The 16628-nt window shown below is 38.6% G+C and overlaps 2 protein-coding genes across 5 annotated transcripts in view; one reads left to right on the forward strand and one right to left on the reverse strand.

Moving 5' to 3' along the window:
* The window catches only part of dus1l (dihydrouridine synthase 1-like), a 658813-nt gene that overhangs the window by 595244 nt on the left and 46941 nt on the right, over nt 1-16628 (forward strand). The gene's annotated exons all lie outside the window — the stretch shown is intronic.
* Nucleotides 1-16628, reverse strand: part of csnk1da (casein kinase 1, delta a) — a 31733-nt gene that overhangs the window by 6464 nt on the left and 8641 nt on the right. For 2 of the 3 annotated variants that reach the window (XR_013817167.1, XM_079825070.1), the window contains exons 2-9: nt 6935-7045; nt 4410-4558; nt 3838-4066; nt 3506-3676; nt 3137-3285; nt 2857-3028; nt 2116-2228; nt 51-119 (exon numbers count right to left, since the gene is read on the reverse strand). Coding sequence is in view for 2 of the 3 variants with exons in the window: in XM_079825070.1 (XP_079681196.1) it covers nt 87-119; nt 2116-2228; nt 2857-3028; nt 3137-3285; nt 3506-3676; nt 3838-4066; nt 4410-4558; nt 6935-7045 (1127 nt within the window). In the remaining variant the exon portion in view is untranslated. The remainder of the gene's footprint in view (nt 1-50; nt 120-2115; nt 2229-2856; nt 3029-3136; nt 3286-3505; nt 3677-3837; nt 4067-4409; nt 4559-6934; nt 7046-16628) is intronic. The other variant, XM_079825069.1, reaches the window with a different exon arrangement.

Genomic DNA, 16628 nt, shown 5'->3' on the forward strand with positions numbered 1-16628 from the left:
GTGGAGGTAGTCCAGGTAAAAAAAAGGCATTGTACCCAACTGTCACTCACCCAATGCTGTGTCTCATACCAGAAACTGGCGAGCATCTACTTGCCGTGGTGATCATAGGGAATGCTATTCTGAAGTGGGTGGGTGGGTGAAGGGGGGAAACATATTTATTTGTGAAAAAAAAAATCAACAATGTTGTGGTAAAAAACGCATTTTTGCGGATCTTAAAAGAAAATGAAACGTTAACAGCAAATATTTAAATTACTCTCTAGAGACTCTGTAGACAGAATTATGACTGCAGCGTGTCAAGAATGTGTGGAAAACAACTATGCAAATAAGACCTGAAATATGTGGAAGCGGTTACACAATACAGGGCTCAACAATAAAGGATGGCCCAGTGTCAATGCTTGAGTTTCAACTATCCTTACATTTTTAAGTTCATCATTTTTGATGCTTTGCAAATGTACAATTTTGGTGTTCTATGATATTCTGAACAATGTTGTTTTGCAAATTCAACTGATGTAGATGTGTCAGCAACGCAATGTTTTGCACCACATTCCATCATTTTCCAGCAAAAATGCTTGTGAAGTTTTATCAGTAAAATTGTTACATATTCATAGTTTTCAGTCACGTGACTGTCGCGGAGCCCTGGAGGGCAAAACAGCCATAAAACTGCAGCACAAGCCTATCAATTTTCCATCTTAAAAACTAAAATATGTGAACAAGATGCAAGTTTTGGGCACTTGTGAGCCGTATACAGCACACCTGCGTCAGTATTTCAATCACTAATAACACCGGGACGTTTTTAAAACGCTTAACGTGAAAAACACTATAGGGAATTGCACCAATACGTTTTAAATTAAGCAAAGTTTAACACTAATCAAGGATTTGTTGATTTGGGTTTTATTTTTAATTGAGTTGTGTTGCACCACTTTATTTTAAACAGAGATTAACTATGTAGAAAGACTGTTAGAACTAAAGGGCTGATCGGGATGAACCGACGCCAGGCTAAAGAATCCTTATTAGTGCAACCCACTCTTAAAGTGCTGTAATGTACTAAAACAGTGATATTAAAAAGATCAAATTCAGTTTACACGTTTTTGATTATGGATACTATATACAGGCGAGTAGATGAGCCAAGAATATGAACGCAGCGCATTTTCTTTATAATGGTTGTCAATGGGAAAACCACATAACGAGAAACCTTGTGTTGCATTAATATTCTGTGTTCATTTGCTTGCCTGTACAAAGTATGCAATAAGGTGTATATTGTATTTGGTCTTTCAATATCACTGTCTTACTACATTAAAACTTGCTACAAACCTGGTAAAAATGACTGGCGGCCAATGGAGAAAAGCCTTGTTTTGCCCACCAGGTGGGCGTTCCTATAATGGTGTGACGTCACGTGAAAACTATGAATATAGCTGAAAAAAATATTCCAAATAAAAAGTGTTTTTTGAAAACCATTTTTCCTGACAATTATACAAATAAAAAAAACTACATAATAAAATATAATAATCTGTCTAGAAGAAAAAAAATCTTATTGTTGAGCCCAGCAATATCAATAATACATATGTATATTTTTAAATAACAATAAATGTATAATAACAATAATATGATAATATGTTAATAAAATGTAGTAGAAATGGATGAAGATGCACTTCTGTTTCCTTAATCTTCAAATCCTACCAAGTTATTTATTTATCAAGGTTGATGACCAAGTTATTTACTTTTTTTGTAGACGTCTTCACATAATGTCTATTTTACTGTTGAAATTTCTAGATAAGCAATACAGCATTTGTGGCCAAAACACCTCTCAGTGCTTTCATAATGGCCCTGTAAACCATGACACCAGCTCCATATCATGCCAGGCAGCAGTAGACACAAGCTCCATCTATACACTGGCTATCACTCTCTATCATTTTTCCCTTTGTCTCTTTCTGTCTCTGATGGAAAGCAAGTTTGTTTATAAAGCTCTTCGAACCAAAGTGACCTCTTTTGTGGTTGGAATGGACAGGAAATAAAGACAGGGCAATTTAAGAGCAGCAGAGCTGTAGCCAGAGACAGACACTGCTGCCAAACACACAGGCAATGGTGGATGAGTATTTAATTTCATAAAGTTAATACCTGTGATGTGGACATGCGCGAGGTGTCCTGTCGGCCAGTTAGATCAGAGGAGGAAATGTTGACAGGGGCTCCGCGGTGCAATCTCATACTGACCTTCCTCTCTCGCTCCATCCCTGGCAAAAAGAGAAAAAGAGGAAGAGATGTCATCAAAAGTATGGGAAAAGAAATGGAATATATAAAAAAAACGGACACTGACACCACACATTGGTTCACATCCACCTAAAAAAAAGAATTTCCAATGTCTGAACCACAAAGTAATGGAAAAACTGCAATGCGCTGATCTTACGGCTCCACTGAGAAGAAGCGTTATTTGAATGAAAGAAACTGAAGTTTACAGGACTCCGGTAAAGGTGGCATATGGTGGGTTTATGAGTTTTGCCCCCAACTCCTTGAGGCTCTGTCAATTCAGGCCATACACTTAACGGCTGTTAGCTTACTGCTAACAAGACCAGTGCAGTGTCACTTATATATGCAAGTGTCTTGCAGGGAGAAATGTCTCTGTGTGTGAACCTCAACCCTTCGAAAAAGCAAACGCTAGTAAATTTAAGTCATGTCTAGCAAACATCCTGCTGAGCGTAGTAGATTGCAACCCTTTAACCACTTCCTTTCAGCTAAGATGACAACAAATGAGAGGAAAAAAGAAGCTGATGAATTCAAATCTGTCTTGATCTGAAGCAGTGAAAAGAAAGAAAAGCCTTGTGTGTTTTCCAAATCAAAACAAAAACAAGACAGACGTCTTACCTGTGTGTGAGGTTGGCGTGAGGGGTGTGGGAGGTGCTACTTCTTGCGTTCCTCTGGGTCTACCTGAGCTGGAAGGCATAATGCCACGGGCAGCAGGATTCCGCCCATGCCGCAACCGCTCCTCTCGATCCCTCCGCTCTCTCTCGGGATCTTCAGCTGCTCTGTTTGCACCCTGAACAGCACAACACATCATAAAACAAAGCATTAAGTCAAAAAGACCACAATAAAAAAAACTAGAATAATTAAGAAACCATGCAAAGACAACCCATTTGACACTCACAAATTTGAGCATATTCCAGTCAAACACGTAGTCGTATGAAAAGCCTTGCCGGTGGAAAAGGTTCCTGAAGAGCTGTCGCAGGTAAGAGTAGTCGGGCTTGTCGTCAAAGCGAAGGGAACGGCAAAAGTTGAGGTATGTGGCAAACTCAGCTGGAAACAAACAAAAATGCAAATTTAATTAAAAAAGTCTGCCAATTTGTTCAACTACACTTTTTCATGTTTTTAAAAGAGTTCTCTATTAATGATAAAAATTGTGCTGCTTAATATTTCTGTGGAAACTGTGTGGTTTCTGTTCAAAAGAACAGCATTTATTTGAAACAGGAATCTTATATAACATTAAAAACCCCTTGTATGTATAGCAGATGCTTACATGGGTATCCTTTGCACAGGACTTCAATAGGAGTGGACATTTTCTTCTCACTGATTCGCTCATACTTCTGTCTCTTTGTGGCAGCCTTTAGACCCTGCCATGGCAGAGAGCCCAAGTTGAAGTACATGAGCACATAGCCAAGAGACTCCAAGTCATCTCGTCTGGATTGCTCTGTGAAAGAAAACACCAATAAACACTGTCATTAAGATGGCCTGACTATAACAGGTGAAGTGGCTTGATTGCAAATGCTAGGTCACGGTTCTGAAAGTACAGGAGGTTTCAATAAGATAACAATATTATGATAAGTTTATTCAAGAGACATATTAGGGTACCTATTCCCAAGTGGGTGTTGATGGAAGCGTAGCGAGCAGTGCCAGTCAAGTTTTTGTTCTCGCGGTAAGGGATGTGCTGGTGGGTGCGAGCATCTCTGTACTTCTTGGCCAGGCCAAAGTCAATGATGTAAACAAGGTTGCCCTTCTTCCCCAGGCCCATAAGGAAGTTGTCAGGCTTGACATCTCTGTGGATGAAGTTCTTGGAGTGGATGTATTCGATACGGCTGATCTGATGACAGAACAGAAGACAGGTTCAGCAAGTCGAATGACTGAATGAGAGACTCAACGCAAACCTAACACACCAATTTAAATAAAAGCAATGAAGGCATGAACAAGCAGCCCTTTGACATTATGCCTCCTTTCACAATGCCTCTTGGCACTTAATACTAAGTCAAACACAAAGTGAAAGAGGATACTGGTTGTCTATGTAAAACAGCTGAAAGGATGACAGTAAAACTCGTCATGTCATCAGAACACCACTTCCTGGAGTCATACCATTTTGGGTGTCCTATAACAAGAGATGGGTAGGGTGGACAGGACAAAGGTTATGGTGATCCCTTCTAAAGCCTTACCATTTGGTCAGCCAGCAGAAGAACAGTTTTTAGGCTGAACTTGCGAGAACAGAAATTGAAGAGATCCTCCAAACTGGGTCCCAGCAGCTCCATCACCATCACATTGTAATCTCCCTCTGCCCCACACCATTTAATTGTTGGGATACCGACTGTAGAAGAAACAATTACCATTAGTACAGAGGATTTTTTTCCTTCAAAAAGGAAATCTTGTGTGGTTTATGAAGAAAATCCTTGTCAATCAAAATGATCTTGAAAGTCCACTAAATGGACTAGAACAGAGGGGAAGTCTGCCTAATATGCACCTGTATCTTTGAAGGACTCAGAGACAGAATCTGAAGGTGACCTACAACATTATAGGTGGGGGGTTGGAGGCACATTGGTTTCAGTAGGGCAGTGATGATGTGAAAAACACCCCAGCAGAGCTTTAGCTTGAATAAACAAGCAGTGCTGTTTGGTCGCCTTCAGAAAGGGCTCTAACTCAAAGCCATAAAGCATCAACCAACTCCAGAGGACCTTGAAATGATGCACGAAAAGATATAGGCTGTCGTGAATGCACAGCTGATACCCAATTAGATCACTTCAAGGGCGTTTTCCTGCCCCCTCTCCCAGTTCAGCCACATGTGAACCAGAAAAGGCCGCTGTCACAACGCCACTATAACATAATTTGAATGTGTACTGATACAATGTTGAATACATATCTTCTCGCTAAACCAGTCTGCCATCAGACAAACAGACAGTCTAGATGTTCTAGTGTCATTCATATATACCCAGCACACTCAGGATAATCAAGGAGAGGAAGAGACTGAGGGCTCGGCAGAGCTCTGTAAGGTCAGAGTTCTCTAGGCAGCTGCTGTCGTGTCTACTGTCATGTGTGCCCTGAGCCTGGCCACTGCCTTCAACAGCACAGAGCTTTTGCTGTTCAGCACTTTGCAGAAAACATCTTCCAGGTCAGCTATTCCTGCGCAAACTCAGGAGGTTAAATATATCTCTGAGCCGTCCAGCGCGCCTTTCCATTCTCATGTCAGGGCAGCTCTGACAGTCTATATTAATAGGAATTAAAATAGAAAAATGCAGAGCCTAGTGCTTCTCCATGTATGGACTCACAAGAGTTGCAATTGTGATATTAAAAAAAAGTCTGAAATAAATAAAAACAATAAGACAAGGAGGATTTCTTTTTTCCTAAATAAATGCATGTACATGCAGTGTGTGTGTGGGTGCATGTAAACGTGAGTGAGTGAGTGTGTATAAGTGTGTGCGAGTATGTGTGACAAATACGTGCAGGTAACCCCACCTTTTCTCGATGTAAAGTTGTCAGTGTGCATGTTTGTTCATGCTATGCTAAATAAGGCTGGGAGTGGTGAAAGAGACCCAGTTAGGAGATGGAATGCACAGCGTGGCCCCTCCCCCCCAAACCCACACCCCTCCACACACACACACACACACACACACCATCTGGCCTGGGGTCCATGTGATCACAGAGAATACAAGCGCTGAGAAGGCTCACTCAGAATGTCGGTCTGTTGTGGCACGGATGTCATAGCAAAGTTTGGCCGCTGCAGAGCGAACGTCATGCATGCTCAGTCATGCTGAGAGCGAGCAGAAAGACTGCTGCTTGTGTTTGAAAGCGAGTGTGTTTGAAAGTGAACAGCATAAACACACTTTTGCTGCTGAAACAATAAAATACCCCCGAAAGGACTGTCATACATCTATCTAAAATAAGCAATAGGGGCGAACCTAGCTGGAACCGGCGCATGCGGGGTGGGGGTGGGGGGGTATCCTTCAAGCATCTCATGTATATTCATAGACCATCACCATAAATTGCGTGTGCATCCTCAGCGCAAAACGTTCATTTTACAGGTTATATCCTCTCTTCTCTATCTGTAAATGTTACTAATTCATGCGAGTATTTCCATTTTGCATGAAAGAGCGTCCTGACACTCTGCTCTTCAAACTTCACTGAACGAGTACCGGCGCGCGCATGTGCGTCAAACAGACAGAACACAGTAGAGAGGGAGACAAATAATATTCAGGGCAAAAAAACTATTTTTCAAGGCTAATACAATTTCAAACCCTCTTCTATCACAGCCAGCTTGGATAATATCTTTGTGACAAATCAGCACATTTTGCAAACAATCTAGAATACATCTCAGAAAACCTCAAATTTAGGTGTGCACGGCATTAAAAAAAAATGTATTGACGCATGTAAGAATTCCAAAAAAGGAAAGCAAGTCTTTGTCAGCTGGCATGACACCATTTTACAATACAATTAGAATCGCACTCCATCGAATGGCCTTTCAAAATTCAGTGATGTTTCAAAAAACTAAAGCTGCTAAGTGTGACTTGACACCTAATTGTTTAAAATATTTCAGATTGAAGAGTTTTATTTTCCATAAATGAACAAGTCTACAGGCTCTTATGTATGTGTCAGCAGTGTGAGGTGTGTACGTGTGACTCATAGTTCTGTTTTAGGGGAGAAGCCGGATGGAGACCACGAGGAGCTGCTGACTGAGTGTGGAAACACATACCGCCTCCTTGCATCATTTTGTAGATCTTGCTCTCGATGTGCAGCTGTGGGTGCTTCGTTTTCACACATTCTAGCTTGATGGCTACTTCTTCCCCCACGGAGATGTCTGTGCCTGAAGAGCAGAAAAGACAGGATTACACTATACATCACCAAACAGAAAAGCAAAAGACTGACAGTGGGTGGAGAAACAACCAAATTGCTTGATATGTCTAAAGTAGGCAGCTTTAACATAACATATCTGCTTATGTATCTGTGACGTACAATACACGCATACCTGAGCGTGAGGACAATAAATCCACTCAACTGCTTTGCAGTGTCTTAATAAGCATTAGCTTCCAGTCTATTATGAGTCATTGGGACACAATTAAATATAACCCAAAAATATAATGAATATGCAGGCCCACTTTGGTAAAAAAAAAAAAGTCTGCATATCTAAGGTTGACTCACACGCACAGCTTTCCAGCGTAAGGGAGTGGGAACAATTATCTACGCATACTGCTATACCACCTCCTTTCCGGCCCACCATCTGCCTCAACTCAACAACCTGAGCAGAGGATGCTGAAAATCATCCACATTCATCTGCTGTAACGGACACCCAATAAAACAGATAAGGAGAATGACAACACTGTGCCATTTCCAAGGACTATGCCAAGCGTATGTGTCGTGCCTGATGGATGTGGCATGAAAAGCAAGATGAACAAGTTCGAACTTCCCTTCCCTCTTACTCAGAGTACGGGAAGTGACATGCTACCTGAACCCAGTCCTGCTTTTCCAGCTTGGAGAGAGCAGACCAGTCTTACTCTGGAGAAACTGCTACACTGGTTCGGGTTAATGTTTCATTAAATATCTTTGGGTTTGTAACGAAGAAAAACAATATATTAGGGCTGGGTATTGACACAAATTTCACAATTTGATTCGATAGCTTTCGATTCGATTACGATTTGATTCAATATCGATTATTTTGGCTATATATCACGTACAATACATGGCATATTTTCAAGAAAAAATCTCATGCTGTAAACTATGGGAGTCAGTTGGTACTACATTAGCCTACTATAATGTTGAAGGTAAAAAATAACTGATTTGTATATAAACACAAATTACACTAAATGTTTTTTTTTATAATAAAGTTATAAAATTAACTTTACAATTACCTAATCATATTTCTATTCACATTATTTTTTTGAAATAAAAACATTTAAATGCTGACAGTCATAAAAACTCGCCAGATTTTACTCAAACATGCATGAAATATTGAAAAACATAAAAAAATATAATATGTAATATGGTGCATATATTTAGTTAGTTTTTGCTGACTAAAGACTTACGAGTTTATGGACACTGAATATGGTTTTTCTGAGGTAAATGTGACCTTAGATGACATTGTTTAAAAGCTGTTTTATTGACATCTTTCCGTGATTGAAACGATGAAACTTAGCGAATTCAACCGAATAATAGGAAAAATATTCCTCAGTCAGTCACTCCTCTTGTTTGCTGGATAACAGGCAAGCCAGGGGATGGCACGAAAATATACATAAACCTCTAAAATTACTACTCAATATGTGTGTAATGAGAAAAATCAAATAGCCGCACTGCCGTCTCTGTGTCTCTCAGAAATCATCAACAGCACCATCAATAAAATACTGCATCAAACATTTTCTACAATTTGATATGTATATTTAAATGTTTTAAATCTTGAGAGACGATATGATGGATGATATGATACATGAATGAGTGAAAACTATGAATGAAATGAGCACAGCGGTTGGTAAATCAAATAGCCGTGTTTCTCTTGCATCACTCTGAAATCATCTGACAAAAGTAGGCTGCTATCAACTTGAACATCATTCACATTTTCTACTATTTGATGTGTGTATTTAAATGTTTAAAACATTGTACAACATGATAAATGAATGGAATTGTGGTTCTGGACTGGAAAATTTTGTTGAATATTGATATTCATTAGAATTGTTTGGGGCCAAATTTTGCATCCCTAAAAAAAATAGCACAAAAATAAAATAAATAAAATCACAAGTTGCAATTTTTATCAGAAAGATAGTTTTTTTTTCTTTCCAAATCATTCAGCCTATACTAGAGCCCGACCGATATATCGGCGGGCCGATATTATCGGCCGATATTAGGCTTTTTCCAAACTATCGGTATCGGCATTTATGATGGCCGATAAATGAATATTTTTAAAAAAATAAAAAAACCGGACGAAACACCTCTCAAACACATTGAGTGTTGGCGTTTCATAGTTTGTCCACCAGAGGGCACTCTACAACGTGCCGGCTGGCAACACCACCAGCTGATCCAGCAGAGTCATGCTGAGCGTCAGCGCTCTGAGCGCTGCATTCACAACACAGATCATCCGCGAAATGCATGTAAGTTGGCAACGAGACATACATTGCTTGAATTGAATAACAGTTAAAAGAACATCCCCATCAGTTCTCTTAACTCAAATAACATGACACAATTTGTAACTGCCAAGTCCAGTTTTGCTGTTACATGTAAGCCAAGAGAGCTGGTAATTACGCTAGGTTACAGTTGACTGACTTATTTTACCTCGGGCTCGGACAATGTGACTGAATAAGATGTATTTCTTTAATAGTCTGACAGTTTGACATCATGAGACGTATCATCTCTCCCCTGCCCGTTATTTTGAAAAAGTATACATATTTCTAAATTATAACTTATAGACGCTAACCACAAAGCTAGCTAATGCCATGGCTATCAGTGGGAGACCGCTAACATTAATGCGCCTTGAAAAACACAACAAACTTATTCTGCCTAAATAAAGTAATGATTACTGTATTTATAACTAGTATATTTGTAGTTCCAGTCTCTGCATTGTAAATCGTAAGTTAGGCTCGTGAAGAGTGAACGAAAGTGCGTGACTTCGTTCAGACGCCGCATTAACGAGTCAAATAATGGATTACACGAGTCATCATCAGTAACGTTAGTAGATTTTAGAAGGCAGGCAGCAAATGATGATTGAAAATGGTTTGTGGTAGCTTGATGGATAGAATTAAAAGTGCATGTAAAGGGATAAGCAAGTTGACATTGTAATTATAAGGTGGCTCATATTTATACTGTATATAGTTTATGTTTTGCTGTTGTTGTTATTTATCAGAACTTCTAGAACTTAACTGAATATTTTTTTTTCCAGTCTTGCTAAAAGTTATATTTATAAAGCTTACCACATCTATTAATACTGGTAACTTTGATTTTTTGTTTTTGTTAGCCTATTGTGTTTTCGTCCAAACGACTTTAAGTTTCATATCTTAAGTTTGTATTTTTATACATTTTATTTATCAGAACTTTAATATATTTTATGTTCCTCTGTTCTGTTGTGACAATAAAACAAACAAGTTTATTTTTAAACTGCATTATCATATTATTTTAGAGAGGCTGAGGGATCATGAATAACTACAAATAACTAATGTATAAGGGAAATCTGTTTGTGTTTTTTTACGCGTTTCTGTTATTTTATTTTTTAATTTTTTATATATATCGGCTGATATATCGGAATATCGGATTTTTAAGTGACCAAATATTTGTATCGGTATCGGCCTTAAAAATCCTTTATCGGTCGGGCTCTAGCCTATACTTAAACTTTCTATAAAGATGCGGATTCAAACTTTGGATTATGCTTTTGTTTTGAAAGTATAAACTGAACAAACAAAATAAAAAAAGTATAAACTATAAACAAATATTAACTGCAAGTTAAATTAAATATTTATGACTATATACTGGAAAATCCAAGCTTTTATCCACTGTTATCCATGCTTTTATCTCATCCAGATTAGATTACTGCAATTCTTTGTACATGGGGGTGTCTAAAAAGTCCATGGCACGTCTGCAGCTAGTGCAGAATGCAGCGGCCAGATTGCTGACTGGAACCAGAAAACATTCAAGTATCTCTCCAGTACTGGCGTCTTTGCACTGGCTCCCTGTGGAGTGCAGGGTCCAATACAAGGTCCTTTTAACGGTTTACATGGACAAGCCCCTGCTTACATATCAGAGTTATTACAGCATCACTACACCCCCAGACCACTAAGATCATAGCAAAGCTTATTGTTAAAGGCTCCGAAATCTCGCCTGAAAACAAAGGGAGATTGAGCCTTCTCGGCACCGAGGCTTTGGAATGGTCTCCCAGTTTACATCAAGTCCTGTGACTCCATCGATGGTTTTAAGTCTATGTTAAAGACATATTTATTTTCTGTTGCTTTCAACTGTCCTTAGTTATATGTGGTCGAATGATTTGTGTCTATGGATGTCTGTTTATACTACTGTGGAATCTGTAAAGCACTTTGGTCAACTTGTGTTGTTTTAAATGTGCTGTATAAATACATTTTTGATTGATTGATTGATTGATATAGCTGCTGTGCACAAGCTGATAAGAGAAATGCAAGCTTGTCAAGCGCTGCTTATCACTTTTTCCACAGACATCGCTGGAAAGTTTTGTAATTCGGTCAGACATGGCAATAACAAAAAGTAAAATAAGAAGCATATTACTAACGTTAACTGATGCTAAAGAGAGGGAGAGCAAGTTCTGTTGCATTTTCTTGATTGCTGATTGTTCACTCGGCAAACGTATCATTTGAATTAATGCAAATAAAAACATGAACTGTTACATGACAAATGTATAATGAGTGGTTCCCTACATTATTACCGGAAGGCAGTACAGTAATCACATCAACTGCATGAATAGTGGGTTCATTGTTATTCTTAATGAAACAACTAATCCTTTGAGGGTTCCCTATTAAAATTGGGTTTAAATCCAAAATGTTGCCAAATAGGCCCTTTTACATTTCTCTTTAAAACCAAATCTTATGCCATCATCTTGAGATGAGATCTGACTAGGGATGGACCGATTAACTTAACGGTTTCACGATAAGCCACAATAAAATGTACTGACGGTTAGTAATATTGTTTAAAATTTAATTAACATTAAAACCGTGTTTGACTATCATGATTTTGAAAACTCACGGTAAATCCTGTCCAGCCAGCATCAGTCTGGCACAGGCGCTGCGTGCAACATTGTTTTTTCAATGAGAAGAAATGGCAGAAGGCAAATGACAGCAAGATGGTCCAACCACACCCTAACCATAACCCTATTTTAACAGGAAGAATTAGGCATGAAAATAAGTGAAGGAAATCTGTATTTGCTAAGCCAACTAATTTGATTCATATTTGCACCCCAATATTTGTTTTAATTAAAAATGCAATGAAGATACTAAAAATAAAAGTTTCGGTATCTGAAAAAGTGGTATCGGTGCATCCCTACTTGCATCAAGTTGTTAGATGACTAGTCTAGCTTTAAAATGCTCCTACACAATAGACAGAATGACTATGACATGTAATGCTTATCTATGAGGATTTTTAGTATGACGTGGCATGAATCATAAAGCTCACAAGGTAACAAAATGATTACATAAATCATAACCTAGTAGATAGATTTATTATAGCAGAGTAACATTTTCAAAATGTGTAGGAACAATTGCAATGTCACAGCAGTAAACGGCAGAATATAGCAGATTTTCAAGGTATCGTATCGAAGTATTCCATTATCGTGACAACACTACACTGCACACATCAGATTCTGTCAGTGCCTGTGCCAGGACGTTTCGCTAGAACTCATTTACTAAATATGGTTTAAATGTTGGATGTGCAAGCAATTTATTTTTACATGTTAAACAAGTGCTATACCAGCACCATGCCGCAGTAGAGCTGGATCCGGTACTCTCCTGTTGAAACTCACTTGTACGTATGCCATGTATATATTTCTAGCCACTGCTCATCCTGAATTACCATGATCTATTTCCACTTTGAAAAGCCACTCTAAGAGGCAGCTAGAAGTAGCTATAAGTAGTAGTAATACAAATTAATAAACATTATTTATGCATAACTGCAGGTTTGATGTTTAAAACATAAATATTATATTATTTGAAATTATTTAAAACATGAAAAGATGCTTTAATTTGACCATATAGAATTTGACTCTTAATCTTAGTAAGTGAATCATTAATACAATGGATACGTTCAAAATGCTGATTCGTTCAGTAAGAAAACACCACCTTGTGTTGCTCAGAGACACAATTACAAAATGGCAAAATAGAGCAAAAACAGGCAATATGGAGTCTAAAATGCAAGTCACTTAATATTAGGGATGGGTATTTTCCCAAAATATTGTATTCAAATATTTGGGCTCATAAAAATCAAATATTTGTTTATTTAAATGACGGTATTATGAGAAAATGAGAAAGACGTTTTTTTAATTCATCAAGTTGTCATCATTTCTGAACAAGCTTACGATTAGGCAATATACATAAGCTTACGTTATATCTTAAGGTTTTCTTTTAATTTAAAACATTAAACAATGTGTGTAAACAAAAAATATAGGCCTAAAGAACAAAAGCATTATAAGCTCAAGCAGAGCAAGCGGAAAAACAACACGACGCGAAGACGGCGTTTTCAAATTTATCCGCTTTGGAGAGCGTTTTCAGAAACATTTTTGTTGACTCAGTGTGGACGGAAGGCCAAAACGGAGAGAAAAAGATGTGTTTTCAAACGAAAACGTATTAGTGTGGACATGGCCTGACCATGACCCTTTTCAATCACAGCGGTAGTGGTTTTCCCACAGTCCCTGAAACCTTAAACCCACCCTGTGGGTACTGCCGTGTGAAAGAGTGGTATAACAATCAATAACTGTCAATACTATAGTGCTCTTCAACACTGCTCATGAAAAATGAATTGGCCAAAGCTGCTAATGCATGAGCCGCTCAACACAATCAGCTTAATGAAGCTACACTTAAGGCTGGAACTAACGATTATTTTTTTAATTGATTGATCTATCAATTCTTTTTTCGATTACCGTAAAACTTCAAATAATAGCCGAGTCCCAAATAGACGCCTGTCTCTTTTAAATGCCTGGTGTGACGTAGGGCTGTCAACGAATATTCTAAATTCGAATAAATATTCGAATAGTTTTTAAAAACGAATTTTGAAGGTGAAAATTAATATTCGAATAAATAAAAAAATGTGGGGGAAAAAACGCCCGCGGTAGTAGAGGCGTGGCTGTCTGCTTTGCGAGTGCGCCTGAAGCCTTGTGTACTTTGGCCCGTCTCCAGAGCGCGAGCCCACGCTGACAGCGCACGCTCCTCCCCAAAACGGACGAGGCGTTTATATTTGACGCGCTCGGAGTTGTGCTTTTCTTTGAAACGACAGATGGCGACTCGGAGTAATTATTCTATAAACTATCAGGAAAAGCGTCGAGAAGAAGTGGGCTAATGTACACAGGTGACGATATTTATTTTAGTACACTTCACCGAAAACCACACTACAGAAGAATCATGTAAAACAGATCAAAATAAACCTTGATATTACTTGTGACATGAGAACAAAATGTATGTAGAAATGTAACGTTAACTTGTACAACTCAATGTATGATATCTAAATGTTTCCTAATTTCACTAAACACTTTAGTGAGTTTTCACTTAGTTTCGTGAACTTTTCTTTATTAAACGGGCTTTTTTATGCTTTTGTAGGCTCGTTTTGTAAATATAAGCAACTAATTTGTATGTGCAAACTGGACCACCCTTACTTTGCATCGCTCTCTTTGCATTGCACAAGCTCTCTGTCTGCAACACGACAAGAGGCCATAACGGAGAAATTAATTTTGTTCATTTGTAAGGACATGAGAGCGATCAGTGTCGTGGATGGGGCAGGCTTCAGGGAGTTCTGTCAAGCAATGGAACCGAGGTACTGAGTGACTGAATAGATATTGCATGAATAAAGGATAAATGCACTGCTTCCACTGGTTTGATTATTTACCGTTTCATGTCAAGGAAAAGTTCCATGTTTACCACAGCACAGCTGGCTCGGAGCGTTCAATAATATGCTGTTAAACTTATATTAATATTTGTTTCAATCACTGAATGAAGCCTGCTATATTTGGGACAAGAGTCGCGACCTTAAATTGCTTGCACAAAACTCTTGATCAGCTCTCAAAATGTGTTTGTTCATTTAAACCGTTATGCGCAGAGAGGGTGAGGGCGAGAGAGAGTGAGGTCTGCGGTCTTTAGCCATTAGTTGATTTACTTGTTTTTGTGTAGGTAATACGTTGTCAAATATGTTTAAAATTAAATAGACTACCTATATAAGTAGTTATGTGTCTTTGTATTCATTTGTCCTGTTATTGACGTAATGCGCGTCATTGATAAAATGCGCAACCAGATGTTCGAATAGTTCGAATATTCGTGCTTTTTTTAGAGGGAATATTCGAACGTCATTTTTGAGCAATTTTGACAGCCCTAGTGTGACGACAGGTTTGGGTAAATAAAGGCCGGTCTCAAATAGACGCCGGGTCTGTTTTTTAGTATCGGGCTGTATTTGATCTTCTCAAACCCGTCAGATCGTCTGTTCTATGTTTTGATTAGATTTCACGTGACAGACACAACCGTTCATGAACGACTCATCACTATGGCAACATAAAGAGGTTAACGAACTTTCAGTCTTCAGTTTTTCTTAATTCTCTCAATACCACCATGGAGAAAAGTATAATTTGACATTTAAGCTGACAGTTGTCAAATGTCAAGCGTGGGTAAAGGTGGATACGGAGCGGCTGAAAAATTCCTTTATGCTTGCGCGCAGACGTGCGCGTGTGTTTGTGTGTGCGAGGGAGAAGGAGGAGATATATTTCATTAACTTCGGGATGTTATCCTTAGGTATGTGGCCTGACAGTAGCTTCTGATGGAAGCGAGGATCACCTCATCCGTTGTTTCAAAGAGGGAGAGCCGTGCGCATCTGGGCGGGATCTGTTAGTGCGAGCAAGGCAGGCAGAGTTAGCGGAGGCTGGAGAGGGAGAAGTGGAGGAGAACCGCGGGAATGATGATAGTGATGAATAGAGTAATTTTCTATCACATGATTGCAGTTGTTTTACAGGGTAACTTTCATTCTTTCTTGTTGATGTGTTTCGGGCAACAAGTTCATACGCTCAATGGATTTTAGCGGTAACTTATATTGTTCTGCCCATTGCTGTCACATCGTTTCGTTTTTTGTGCTGCCAATAATCTAAGACATTTCTTACATTAAATGATTTGTTAAACACATTCGAATTAATTATAAATAAAACGTAATATAATGTGGTAACCTCCTACCGTCATGCTTGAACATCTCAACACTAAATTAAAGGCCTGTCTCTTATAGACGCCTGTTTCAAATACAAGCCGGTGCAGTTCGGCGATTTGGGTAAATAGAAGCCCGGGCTATTATTTGAAGTTTTACGGTAATAATCAAATGACACCCCCCCCCCCAAACACACATTATTGTTTGTTAATTTACCAATAAAAAAATAAACAATAATTTACCAATAGCCGTTACTAATCTGTGTAGTGTAGGCCTCATTAAGAAAGGTGTTTACTATGACTGTGTTCACAGTCACTTTTTGGGGATTTACAGCAGCAATTGCGTAAAAGAGTGAATACCGGTGTTGTCACATGTCGATTAACCGGTGGAAAAATTTACTCACCATCACATCCCTAACAGGTAAAAAGGCTAATACATTTTGTTTCTATTATTCTATTTTCTATTTTATGTCAAACCAAAACCCAAAATACAAGCTCAGGCATGCACTTCTTTCCATATAAGCTCTTGCAGTTGTGCGCTCTAGACAGATAATACTCCAGTTGCAG

Source organism: Gobio gobio (assembly GCF_949357685.1).
Source record: "Gobio gobio genome assembly, chromosome: 1".
Classification (NCBI taxonomy): Eukaryota; Metazoa; Chordata; class Actinopteri; order Cypriniformes; family Gobionidae; genus Gobio; species Gobio gobio.